Source organism: Mesoplodon densirostris, chromosome X, assembly GCF_025265405.1.
Source record: "Mesoplodon densirostris isolate mMesDen1 chromosome X, mMesDen1 primary haplotype, whole genome shotgun sequence".
NCBI lineage: Eukaryota > Metazoa > Chordata > Mammalia > Artiodactyla > Ziphiidae > Mesoplodon > Mesoplodon densirostris.
In genome coordinates this window covers 122,228,016-122,242,133 of record NC_082681.1, presented here as the reverse complement: position 1 = coordinate 122,242,133, position 14,118 = coordinate 122,228,016, and the positions used below count along the sequence as shown (strand labels likewise).

The window sequence follows — 14,118 nt, the reverse complement described above, 5'->3', positions numbered from 1 at the left end:
GCCACTTATGCTGGGAAGAGAAAAGCCCAAGGCAGGGTGGAGACCGAATTCTTCTCTGCCCTCGGCTGCTGTTTTAGATTTTTCCAACTGGTCTCTGCAGCTTTTAGAAGAGTGGGAATGTCCCAGAAATCTGTTCCTTGTTCTTCTAAATAACAAGAGCTGAGATTTTGTTATCATATAGGCCAGTCTGACAGGATATTGCTTCAAGAAGCAGTACACATTGAAATTCAACACAGTTGGTGCTCAGCATGCTTGCAACTGTCAGAATGGAGTGCGTGGAAGGAGCAGCAATTCCCTTAACTTCTCATTAAGCCTTTAGGTTACAAAACAGTGATTGTTATTTTCCAAATCAGTTTTTAGCTCATGTTTCTTTTACTCTGGCAGGTAGAATGGATTTGACAATCTAATTAAACTATTTCCATTCTAGCATCTGATAGTGGTGACAGGGACTTGATGTAGCAGTACATGCTCCATGACATGTCCTGACTCAGGCTTTTGAAGAGTCCTTAATGGTTCAATTCCAACCTAATCAGGCCACCACATCTCTGCCTTCCAGATGATGCATCTCAGCAGTGGGGACCTTTTATTAAAGGCATCATCAGCTCTTACTTTTCATGGAGACAAAGAATTTTGGGTCATGAGGCTCAGGAAGCCATGCCAACCCATGAAGCCTCTGGAGCCAAGGCGAGGTTTGCTCTCAGAGTGTATATAATAGGCCAAACAGAGAGTGTGATCTTCTCCCATATGTTTCCAGTATACCTCTAGTTGCCATTGGAGACTTATCTTTGCATAAAAGGATCTGGAAGAAGGCATGAATTAATTAGAGGGCATGTAAGTCCTGGAATCATGCAGTGTAAGAACTGAATGGTTCTTACAGAGACCATCTAGTCTATCCCTTGCTCTTACAGATGAAATTGAGGCCCAGAGAGAAAAGTGTATTGCCTTCCATGCATTTCTATGTAGTAACTTGTCCCCCTCGCTCCACCTCAGCTTACTCAGCTGGTTAGTGGCAGAGTCAGAATTAAAAATCAGATCCTCTGCATCCCAGGTTAGAGCCAACTCCGTATCTGCTATCCCAACTCCCATCATGCACTGCTCTGACTGATGTTTCATTTTCCATCATGAGACAAGGACTAGGGAATGGATTGATTGGACAGTTCCATTATTTTAAAGATACCCACATCTTGGGCATTTATTTCCAGACTTCTTCCATGTAGCACCATTGATAGAAGGGAAAACCAAGGCCCATAGGTTCCCATAGCATAGGAATTATTATTTTCTGTCTTTAATAGCCCCATTGAACTTAGAAAAATTTGGTCATCATTTAAAATAAAATTTAAAATCAGGGCCATATTTTCATAAACATCCTCTGTTTAAGACAGTATTAGGAAAGGTGGAGAAATTATGATGAACCTTTACCATTATTTTAATTTCCAGATGCATTTTTTTACCTGCACATCTAAACATGCTACATAGTTCTCAACGTGCATGAAATATAGTAGGTGTTTTAGTTTATGTTATAAATGATAACCAGTTATGTATGCAGTTATATTTTTGTATGCAGTGGAAATATCTTTCTGTGGCTGTCTTTCCATGATACATTGAGTTTTATCTCTTGCTGTCCAACTAGAAGGTAAAAATATTTTTAGGGACTTCCCTGGTGGTCCAGTGGGTAAGACTCCGTGCTCCCAATGTAGGGGGCCCAGGTTTGATCCCTGGTCAGGGAACTAGGTCCCACATGCCTCAACTAAGAGTTCGCCTGCAGCAACTAGAGACCCTGCATGCTGCAAGGAAGATCCCACGTGCCGCAACTAAGACCTGGAGCAGCCTAATTAACTAATTAATTTAAAAATAATAAAGCAGCTTATGAAAAAAATGAAAATAAAAATATTTGTATAGCCTCAACTCTTAATATGCTGAAACCAATTCATTTATTAGCATACCAGCTGCAACAGTTCTGACTACCCAAATCTTTGGGCTTTTTTTTTTTTTTTTTTAACTGGAACCAAAGCTGCTGATAGTAGCTTGTTTTATTGATATGAAGTGAAATACTTTGTCCATTAAGGCATTGCAGATATTCTAAAGCTCCCAATTAACCAAATTCTACAGAATACCTGACTCACAGCATTTTTATTATTATGCTTGTCTCCCTCTCAGAAATTCCTCCCTGCCATCAGAATTCATATTTTTCTGCTGTGGCCTCAGAAGCACTAACCACACACAGATTTGGCAAACATATACATGCCTCTGCTCTGTCAGCCAGAAAGGCACCTTTATTCTCAATGGTGTACATTGGTGCCTCTCCTTTAAGGCAGCATAATGTAGCTGCTGAGTGAATGAGCTCATATTTTCTTAGCTAAATTTTTTTTTTTTTTACCATCTTTATTGGAGTATCCTGAAGAAAATTAGGAAAACAAAATAATTAAAAATGTATATTTAACTGATAAGTAAAGTCCTTCCATTTTTATTTCCTTAGATTTGGAGTGAGAGCAATGAGATTTAAGTATACGGTAGTATTAATATGCTCTTAATATTGTAGTCATTTTATAAATAAGTGCTGGTGATGTAGGATTTTAATTTTATTATTCCCATTATAATTGGAGTCATCTCTTGTATATATTTGGTTAATTTTGGTTGTAGCATTTTAAGCAAACTGAGGAAAAGTATTCCTAAATTAAATTATATTTGGTAATTAAGTTGGATACAAGGAATAAAAATTTATGATTAGAGGTTATGAAAGTCAAATATTTACCTAGAAATAGTTATCCAAATAGGGCTTTTGAATATTCACATATTTACTCTTGTTTTTAAATTAATGGCTTCATCTATTTATATGGTTTCCCTTAGTTGGCTGAGTTTTATAAAGCCATGCTTTCTATTTTCTCTAATAGTCTCATCAAGAGAATGTCAACTGTCTACTCAAAATTTTTAAGTTTCAGATGCTACTGCTGGAGCATATTCTTGAAAATGTGGCTTTAAAAAACTTTGCATTTAGCAATTAAACTTAATTATTGAGTGCCTACTATGCAGCAGGTACTGTGGGAGGCATTTGGGGTTTAATGCCAAGACAGATGATACTGCTGTTCTCCTAGAGATTACAGTGTAGGTAGTACAGAACAATCACTAAGAGCTTCATTTTGTTGTTGTTGTTGTTGTTGTTGTTTGCGGTACGCGGGCCTCTCACTGTTGTGGCCCCTTCCGTTGCGGAGCACAGGCTCCGGATGCGCAGGTACAGCGGCCACGGCTCATGGGCCCAGCCACTCCGCGGCACGTGGGATCCTCCCGGACTGGGGCACGAACCCGCGTCCCCTGCATCGGCAGGCGGACTCTCAACCACTGCGCCACCAGGGAAGCCCAGAGCTTCAGTTTTGAAGAGAAATAAAGTTGAGTTTGAATTCCAGCTCTGCTACTTGGTAGCTGGGCAACTTTGCATAAGTTACTTAACTACTCTGAGCCTCATTTGTAAAATGAGTATGATGAAAACAATACCCATCTCATAGAGTGGTTGTAAGGATTGAACAAGATAATTCACGTAAACCCTTAGTCTAGCACTTGGCACAGAGTGAGCTAAGAACAGCATAAATGGCTGGAGTGAATAGGTAATTGCAACATTGGATGCTGTCCCCTATAGGAAAGGGGACAAAGTTTCCATAGAGTGCTATGGAAACAAATTGTCTGTTGAATTAATATCATCATAGGGTAAAAACCCGATGTCCTGAAAATGCTTGGAGTATATCAGTAGTATTTCAGTTTTTAAATTCTGTTACGTATCTTTTCAAATTAGAGTTTTTGTCTTTCCAGTTTTTAAATTCTTGTTTCCTACTGAATAGCGATTTTTCATTTCATTCCCAGGTGATTTGCATGGGAAACTGGATGATCTTTTTATGATCTACTATAAGGTAAATGATTATTTTGCTAAATATTTATATTTTTGTTGGGGGAAGGCAGTCCTAGGACAAATAACAATATTAATTTTATTAGGGATAGGTACAAATACAGATATAATAGGACAGTTTTTATCCAAGAAGTGGAAAGATTTGGGTTTTTTCACACGTTTCACAAAAAAATTTTAAAGATTTCATTTGGGTCTTTGTTTAATATTGTTGTTATCTGTAGATCCATTAGGATTTGTACCTGATTGTATTTATGTTCTTTATTACATGGCACATGTCTAGATGGCAGAGGAAGGGGAGGGCAAGAGTCTGTTTTATTTTATTGTTATTTGGTTCAGAAGTGAGCATATACCACAGCAGTCTTCTCCTCCATTGTGCACTAATGATGCGTGAAGGGAGTCCCCCATAGCAAGCTCCAAACTGCTCTTCTCTTCTCCACCCTGATTCATCATTGCCAGGCTCAGCTGCTCTTCCAGTGCTATGACTCCTCTTCGTTGCTTGGGTTTTGTTTGCGGGAACCCACACAGAGGGCACAAAGCAGCTTGGCCAGCGTAGAGTTTCTCTGCATCTCTTTGATTGGATTCATTTCTTTCTCTGAGCCAGCAGTTGCAACCTAAATGTTTGCTTCTGGGACGATCGCATATAGAAAATGGGTCCTGAGGTGACCTCCGCCTCGCAGTGGTACCCCTTTGTCTCTCTTTTTGATTAATACATCATCCCCACAACTAGCATGTTGAATAATTGGGCACAGCATAGGTGTCTCAGATGGCCTGAAAGAAAATATATTCTGATTATTATGATGGGAAATCAATTTTACTCTTTGGGGACTGTGAGAGCTTGAGTAAGCCACATAACCTCCATGACCCTTAATTTCTCTTTTGGCTGCAATATTCTTTTTTTAAATACTATTGACATATAGTTGATTTACAATATTGTGTTAGTTTCAGGTGTACAGGAAAGTGATTCGGATATCCGAATCACTTTCCTGTACACCTGAAACTATGCTACACAGTAAATCCTTTTTATTTACCTATTTTATATATAGTAGTGTATATCTGTTGATCCCATACTCCTAACTTATGTCTCCCCCCACTTTCCCCTTTGGTAACCATAATTTTGTTTTCTATGTCTGTGAGCCTGGCTCTGTTTTGTAAATAAGTTCATTGGTATTATTTTTTAGATTCCACATATAAGTGATATCATATGGTATTTGTCTTTCTCTTTCTGACTTACTTCACTTTGTATGATAATCTCTAGGTCCACCCATATTGCTGCAAATGGCATTATTTCTTTTTTAATGGCTGAGTAATATTCCATTGTGTATATATATATATATATATATATATATACCACATCTTATTTATCTATTCATCTGTCAACGGACACTTAGGTTACTTCCATGTCTTGGCTATTGTGAATAGTGATGCTATGAACATTGGGGTGCACATATCTTTTCACATTAGAGTTTTTGCCTTTTTCGGATATATGCCCAGGAGTGGGATTGCTGGATCATATGGTTACTATATTTTTAACCTTTTTTTTTTTTGGCTGTGTTGGGTCTCCGTTGCTGTGTGCAGGCTTTCTCTAGTTGTGGCGAGTGGGGGCTACTCTTCATTGCAGTGTGTGGACTTCTCATTGCGGTGGCTTCTCTTGTTACGGAGCACGGGCTCTAGGCACACGGACTTCAGTACTTGTGGTGCATGGGCTTCGTTGCTTTGCGGCATGTGGGATCTTCCCAGACCAGGGCTCGAACCCATGTCCCCTGCATTGGCAGGCGGATTCTAAACCACTGTGCCACCTGGGAAGTCCCTATTTTTAACTTTTTAAGGAACCTCCATACTGTTCTCCATAGTGGCTGCACTAATTTACATTCCCACCAACAGTGCAGGAGGGTTCCCTTTTCTCCACACCCTCTCCAGCATTTATTATTTGTAGGCTTTTTTATGATGGCCATTCTGACTGGTGTGAGGTGATACCTCATTGTAGTTTTGACTTGCACTTCTCTAATAATTAGCGATGTTGAGCATCTTTTCTTGTGCCTGTTGGCCATCTGTATGTCTTCTGGATAAATGTCTATTTAGTTCTTCTTTGGCTGCAGTATTCTTGAGCTTCCACCCCATAAGAGGTTGTCTTGTGAATAAAATAACATAAATATCCAAAAGAAATTTTTAAAGTACTAAATTATAATAGAAATACAAGGTTTTCATTTCATTCATTCAGAATGGGAGCTTGGAAGGGAATGGAGGAAGCCAAACCAGGAGTGGATGAATGGAGCTAGCACTTAGGAAGAGATTCGGTTGAGACTGCAGGAGGCCTAAGCAAAGGTCTAGGGCCTGGTAGCCAGAGAGTGGGGTCAGGAGAAATAGAAGGCCATCCAGGTAGTGAGTTGGTGTCAGGAAGTCCAGCCAAAGGTTTGCCGGCAGGGAACTGAGGGTTCTGGTAAATAGGGCAATTCTGGAGATCAGCTACGGAATCCAGTCTGGGCAGGGAAGGAAGAGAGGCCAGGATGGCAACCAACTGGGAGAAATGGGTGGAATGAAGGATTGCCATGCTCTCTGAGGTCAGGGCAGGAGGCCCAGGAAGCAGGATGGGTGGGAAGTTGCAAGGGGAGTAGTCCTAGGGTATGAGTGGGTCCGAGGTGGTATCCAGAATGTGGGTGGCTGAAGTGAGTGAAAGAGAATATTAGGGATGAGGAGGTCAAGCAAGTGGAAAGCAGGTGTGTTAAGTGGGGTGGCCACAGGACTGAGAGATGAGATGCAGAGGAAGGAAGTTTAGTCAGAGCTCATGGGCCTGGAAGGTGGAGAGGCTGGCAAAGTGTTAGTCTGTTGGTGGCTCTAAAGAGCAAGTGGACCCGCCCCAGCTCCTGACCCTGAGGTCTCCATCCTGTGGAAGAGTGGGTCCTTTCCTTCCAGAGGGCTACAGGAGTCAGGAGTCTAGCACCATCCCAAAGGGAGGCCCAGATTTCCAGAGGGAAGTCTTTCTGAATGAGTTGAAGGCAAAAGGGAGTTTATTTATGCAGTTTGAGGAATGAGATTTGTTTAAGTCTACATAGCACCATATAAATGTTCAGAAGTACAGTCCTACTATTTTTGACAATTACAGTCTGAGGAAGGAGGAGGGGGTGGAGGTATGTGGGGAATAAATAGCCACAACAGAAAATCTGGTAATTATTTTTCTAGAGGTCTTGGAAAATACAAAAAAGGGAAAATAGTTGAGTAAATTAAATGGGAAAAGTGACTTCCTAGGCAATTAGAAAATTTCTCAAGAGGTAGTTGAAGATATTAAGGTGCAATCAGGGAAAGGACTCTGGAGTAGATAGATGCAAAAAGAGAATGTTTCTTTAATTCCATTGGCAAAACTAAATGGAATATATAAAACTGGAAGGTGCTAATGTAAAGATTGAACAGGAGGAGGTGGGTGGTAAGAAGTACTATAAAAAGGACTAAAGGTGAAATTATAGCATTCACATGAAAGCAAGAAATATTTTGAGTGTTAACCAATGACGGTGTTCAGGAAGTAGAGATTGAGAGCCCAGTGATGAAAGAGTATGGAACTGTTTTTGGCCCCAAAGATATCACAGTTTAGGGGGGTAGGTCAACTAATGAAAAGACAAGACAGTTCAGGGTGAGACATGTTGTAACTGGGGTAAGCAAGTTTCCAAGGGAGCACATTGGAGGGCATCTAAGTCGTGGGAGACTTCCTGGAGGAGGTGACATTTAAGACAATCCCTTCAAAGAGTTTTAGTAATTTAGTAAGTGCCTAAATCATGAAGGAAAGTTTTGAAGGATCAGAAAAGATTTTATTCCCACACCCTTTTTGTGTTGTGCTGCAATAAATGATGGGATCCGTACCAGTGATCGTTTTTGATTGTTTTGACATTTTTGGTTTCTTTAATATTTGGTTGTCCTTACAAATTCTATCATTTAGCACCTTAAGACTAAGCTAGATAGTTTCAGCTCACAATCCTATCTGGATTTGAAGGGAATTCTTTCCTCTGGGTGCCACACGGTTAACCATGGCACACCTTTCCTAAAAGGGCATCCCAACTTTATATGGCTTCAAATATCATCAAGTGAAGCAATTTACATGGCATTAGTTAGGTCATATTTTTAGACTTTATTTTCTGAAACGGTTAATTTTAATCAGCCACTCTTGCTTAATTAGAGTGACCAATTTGGAATACTTCGTTCAGGGCCTTTTCCTCATTGACTAGAAAGCTTGAAATTTTAGACCAAGTTAGTTTGTTAAATTGATGCTGTGTGTGGAAACCTCCTACAGTTGAAAAAGAGCTGCACATGGACAGAGAGAAGCTAATTACCTCTCAACCCTGTGGGTGTCATACTGATTCTGTCCATGGAAGCCATGCAGCCTTCTTTTCCTTTTCTTTCTCTCTTCTCCACCATCCTCCACCCCACCCCCTATGCCCCAAATTTTCCGGCTGTGAAGGTCATTAAATATTTTCTTTTTTCTCTATTGCTGATATGCTTCCCACTGCCACAGTAATCAATTCTTTACCTTTTGAGATTAAGGCAGTGTGTTATAATCAGAACAGATCTCTAAAATAGAGTTTGCAAAAGAAATAAAAATTAAAATAATGTGGAGTTGAGGTCCAGAGGTTATTGTTTGATGTGCCTCGGGAAAATGTCCAAAAATAATTGTGATAACTTCTAGATGTCTTATGTAAAATACTTCAGTGGGAAATAGGTCTCCTTATCTCTACTCAAGTTAATTAATTGTGATCTGCTGTTTTTTTCCCCCTGAAGGTCATCTAATGCTGTTCAGAGTTGTAGTTACCCCAGGTTTCCTATATCTGTCAACTTGATCACCATTGTCATAGATGGTTTGTTGTATATCAGCTGCAGAATAAGCCAGAGAGTTTGGTTTACTGGAACTGAGTGAAGGATGGGTTCCCTCAGCAGCAGTGTTTCCTTCTTTGAAGAAAATCCAGAGAATTCTCAGTAGCGTAGCTAGAAGCCTAAATATCCTAGAGACCCATGTCCCAGGAGACTTAGCTATATTTTTTTATCTGTTTTCCAATTCTCTTATTATTCTAAGACCTAAACGTATTTGAACTCAGACTATAGAGTAATACAACTAGTCCTGGATCAACAATGCAGTTCTTATACATCCAAATAAGTCTTGCCTTTGCCTTCAGAGGCTCAACACTTACAGAAGTTCAGTATATATTTAGGACTCCTTTTAGAATCACTTTCAGAGACAGTGACATTTTCTGTTGAACGAGCTTCATTATCACAAATCAATCTTTTGAAGATGTGTGATTTTTTGAAAAGGTTAAAACTTATTGGGTGTCAAGCGTGCCATGTAAGGTGGATGGCTTAGCTGACCCTTACTATTAGGGGCTTAAAATTAGGTTTGACTAAAGAAATTCAGTATTCATTGCTCATAGTAGAGGTGAAATACCTATAAAGTTTGGTTTAACTGGAGATGAGTTCTACTACCAGAAAAATGGTCAGCCCAGTGGAAAATATGTTTACATATTTTCTCAAATTTTGACTGTTGCTTTTCTCAAATTTTGATATTAAGGTTTTATTGATCTTATGAAATAAATTGGAGAGATTTACATCCTTTTCTATGGTTTGGAATTTAAATCCCTTGTTCTCAAACTTGGCTATACATTATAATCACCCAAGGAAATGGGGAAAAAAACTACTGATACCTGAGTCCCACTCCCAGAGATTCTGATGGACACCTAGGAGTCTCCATGTGATTCTAATGTGCAGCCAAGGATGGGAATCACTGGTTTAAGTAACATTAAAACTATTTGCTCTTGAAAATTGAGATAGAGCTCTGCTATAAAGCAACATGCAACCAATGCACTTTTGAAGTTTTCTACTTCTTTTGAATCAGTTTTGGTAGCTTCTAATTTTCAAGAAAATCCTCCATTTCTCTAGATTGTCTAAGTACATTGCCACAGATGCCAATATTATATTCTCTCTCTCTCTCTCTCTCTCTCTCTCTCTCTCTCTCTCTATATATATATATATATATATATATATATATATATATAGTTTTAAAATTTACTTCTGTATATCTTTGTCTTTTTTCCAATCTTTAATCTTAAATTTATTCTCTTTTTTCACTTATCCTCAATCAGGCTCATGATGAGTTTTATCATCAATTTTATCAATTTGTTCTTTCAAAGAATCACCCTTTGGATTATATAGCTTTCATTTTTTTGTTTTCCATTTCATTAATTTCAGCTTTTACCTTTATTTGATTGGTTTTATTTTTATTTTTCTAATGTCTTAAGATGAATAGTCTTTCATGTGCATCTTCTTTAATAATGAAGGCATTTAAGGCAATGCATCTTTTCTAATTTTAGTTTTAACTGAGCCTTCTGTTGAACTTGTATATTGCTATTAATTTCCTCTTTGATCCAATGGTTATTAAGACTACAATTTTTAATTTCCAAGGATCTTAATTCAAGAAGCTGGAATTTTTTTTTTTTCTTTTTGCGGTATGCGGGCCTCTCACTGTTGTGGCCTCTCCCGTTGCGGAGCACAGGCTCCGGATGCGCAGGCCCAGCGGCCATGGCTCACGGGCCCAGCCGCTCCGCGGCATATGGGATCCTCCCAGACCGGGGCACGAACCCGTATCCCCTGCATCGGCAGGCGGACTCTTAACCACTGCGCCACCAGGGAGGCCCAAGAAGCTGGAATTTTTTGAGTCATATTTTTATTTACTTCAGATTTTATTGGATTATGATACGAGAATGTGTTCTATGAAATGTTTCTTATTTTGAATTTGTTAAGGATTTCTTTGAAATCAAGTATATGATTGATTCTCATGAAGCCTCTGTGGACAAATGAAAAATTAATTGTATTCTCTATTCATAGGATGCAAAGTTCTTCATATATCTATCTATTAAGTTCATTAGTTATAGTTGACCCTTGAACAATGGAAGAGTTAATCCACGAATAACTTATTGTCGGCCCTCTTCATTCGCAGTTCCTCTGTGTCCACAGATTCAACCAACCATGGACCATGTAGTACTGTAGTGTTTTTTTTTTTACCTATTATATAATGAAATTTATTTTTTATTGGGGTATAGTTGTTTTACAGTGTTGTGTTAGTTTCTACTGTACAGCGAAGTGGCGTTCCCTGTGCTATACAGCAGGTTCTCAAGTACTGCAGTATTTACTATTGAAAAATATCTGTGTATAAGTGGACCCTTGCAGTTCAAGGGTAAACTGTATATTCAGTTTTTTCCATCTATATCTTTCTAAATATGTATATTGTGTATTTCTGTGTAATAAATTACCCCAGTACTTAGTGGCTTAAAACTGCAAACATTTAGTATCTCACAGTTTCTATGGTTCAGAAATTTGAGTGCAGTTTAGCTGGGTGGTTCTGACTTAAGGTCTCTCATGAGCTAGGAGTCAAGCTATTGGCCAGGGCTGCAGTCATTTGTAAGGTTGACTGGGGTTGGCAGACCCATTTCCAAGATTGCTGACTCACATGGCACAGCATTTCAGTTCCTTGCTGGCTGTTGACAAAACAGCCACATGGACCTCTCCACAGGGTACCTGAGTGTTCTCATGACATAGCAGCTAGCTTTCCCCAGAGTGAGTGATCCAAGAGAGAGATCAGATAGGAGGCTGCAGTATCTTTTATGACTTAGTCTCCAAAGTTGCACACCATCACTTCTGCTTTTTCTTATTCCTTTCTTAAAAGCAAATCACTAAGTCCAGCCCACATTCAAGGAATGGTAAATTAGGCTTCACCTTTTAAAGGGAGTGTCAAATAATTTGTGGACATTATTTTAAACCAATAATTTGATGTGAATGATTTACTATGTTTGTATTTTTAAAAAAATCTTCTTGCATTTATAGTAGCTAAATATACAAAGCAAAAACTTGTTCTTTTGTTTATTGAATACAAGTTTATGAATTGTATCTTCTTTATAAAGTGCCTGTTATTGTGATATAATGTTGCTTTGTCATCATGTTTAGCACTTTTAATATTAAAAATTCCACTCTAATATTAATATTTGCATTTTTGCTTTTTCTTTGTTGTATTTACCTTGTTTTCAATCTCCCTTTATTTTTTTCATGTGTATTTCTCACAAACTATACATACCTGAGTTTTGTGTTTTAATGTAGTCTGGTAGTCTTGGTATTTTAATGGTAGAATTTAACCCACTCACATTTAGTATAACAACACATATTTTTGAAAAATGTCCTTCTATTCTACTTTGTCTACTATTTATTTCTCTTTGTTTCATCCTTTTTTCCTTTCTTTTTGCTGTTTTGGTGAAGTTTTTTAAATTATTGTTTTCTTTGGCATTTTTACTGTGCTTTTCCATTCATTAGTCATTGTCTTCCCATTCTTGACATTTCTAATAAATGATGTATGTATGTATACTTCTCAAATAGCTATAACTTTATTCCTCCACCATTAGCCTCTCTCTCCTCCAGTAAGACAAATGTATTTGTTTTCACATTTTCCATGTACATCCCCCATTCAGAGTGTTGTAGAGAATTTTACTTTTCTCCCTTCACCTCTCCTGCAAATCCTTAGCTATTGTTCATGCCATATTTTTAGTTCTTGACCATTATTAGATTTCCTTCATAGTACGTCTCTTCTATTTCTTTTTTTTTTTTTTTTTTTTGCTGTACGCGGGCCTCTCACTGCCGTGGCCCCTCCCGCTGCGGAGCACAGGCTCCGGACACACAGGCCCCGCGGCCATGGCTCGCGGGCCCAGCCGCTCCGCGGCATGTGGGATCCTCCGGGATCGGGGCACGAACCCGTGTCCCCTGCATCGGCAGGCGGACTCTCAACCACTGCGCCACCAGGGAGGCCCCCTCTTCTATTTCTTGAATCCTTCCTTTGTACTTAAACACAATTTCCATATTATTGCTATTGATTTATATTTAATTATATATTTAAAGGTTCATTGTTCACATCTGTATTCTTTCCTCTTAGTCTTTCCCTGGCTTAAGGACTTTTTATTGTTACTGCTGTTATTTGGTTAGAATATTGTCTTGAGTATTTTCCTCTATGGGGCATGTGGGTGTTAGATTCTCTAAATGCAAGCTGCTTGAATGCAGGGACTTTGTATTGTTTACTTCTGTGTTTCTAACACCCCTAAAACTGTATCTAGTATATAACAAGCAATCAATACATGTTCATTGAGCATAGGAGTCATGAGCTCTTTCAAACTTCAGGCTGAAGTCTCTTTTTAACCATAGAAAATTCCCTCTCTTATTTATGTAATTATTGCCTCTTCTCCATCTGTTCCTTTTTCTTGATTCTGGAATGCTTATTATTGGCACATTAGTTCTCTTGGCTCTGAACTCTAATCTCTTACTCATTCCTCATGATTTCCATCATTTTGCCTTTTGCTCTGTGTGAGAGATTTTTTATCTGCTTGCTCTTTCAGGTCAGTAATGTATTTTTCAGCCATTCTTTCTTTTTAGTTAGTGCCAATCTATTGCTATTTTAAATTTGCATAGCATATTTTTCATGCCAAGAATTATTAACTTTTTGTTCTTTATTTCATGGTACTCTTTAAAAAAAAAAAGTGTCCTCTGTCTCCTCCAGCGGTCTTGTCTCATTAGGGGATCGCACTTTAGCAGATCTGATTGGTCTGCCTCTCTCTGGTTACTGGATCCCCTTAAGTACTAGGTTATTTCCATTTTTAATTTTCTGCTTAAGCTAGGTTAAGCCTCTCCATAGTTGGAGGCACAACACTTTCTACTCTTGCATCAAGAGTGTGAGAGGAAGTCTCTATGTTCCTAGGTGTCTCTAAATACAAGTATTAGTATTCTTTTAGCTTCAGAGATGTAAAAGAAGTTCTCCTATACTTTTTCTGGTAAGATCCACAGATCCCTCTCTCCCAAGCAAGACCACACACATGCTCTGAGACAGGGTCTCCCCTTGATCAAGGAGTCCCCATGTCCTCTCAGACCTAGTTCTTCATGGCTCTCTGCTGCTGCTCCTTGAGCCCCCTTCAGTCTTGGATATCCCAATAGAACCTATAGCCTTCAGCACCTCTCAGACTTCTCCAGCTTACTCATCCCAGCCAGCTGAAGGCTGAGGGAAGGAAGTGTATCAGAGATGCAGAATCATTCCCCTTTTCTTTAAGTTTTGATGACCAATAGCCTGTATTTTTATAACTGGCTCACACTATCTAAGCCCAGTGTGAATAAGGTTATGTGAGTTAATGTATAAGAAAATATAAAATAATGGGATCTTAAAAATA

The 14,118-nt window shown here is 38.8% G+C and overlaps 1 protein-coding gene across 1 annotated transcript in view; it reads left to right on the top strand.

Moving 5' to 3' along the window:
• PPEF1 (protein phosphatase with EF-hand domain 1) overlaps positions 1-14,118 on the top strand; it is a 111,560-nt gene that overhangs the window by 54,183 nt on the left and 43,259 nt on the right. The window contains exon 6 of the mRNA XM_060086560.1: positions 3,853-3,899. Coding sequence (XP_059942543.1) covers positions 3,853-3,899 — 47 coding nt within the window. The remainder of the gene's footprint in view (positions 1-3,852; positions 3,900-14,118) is intronic.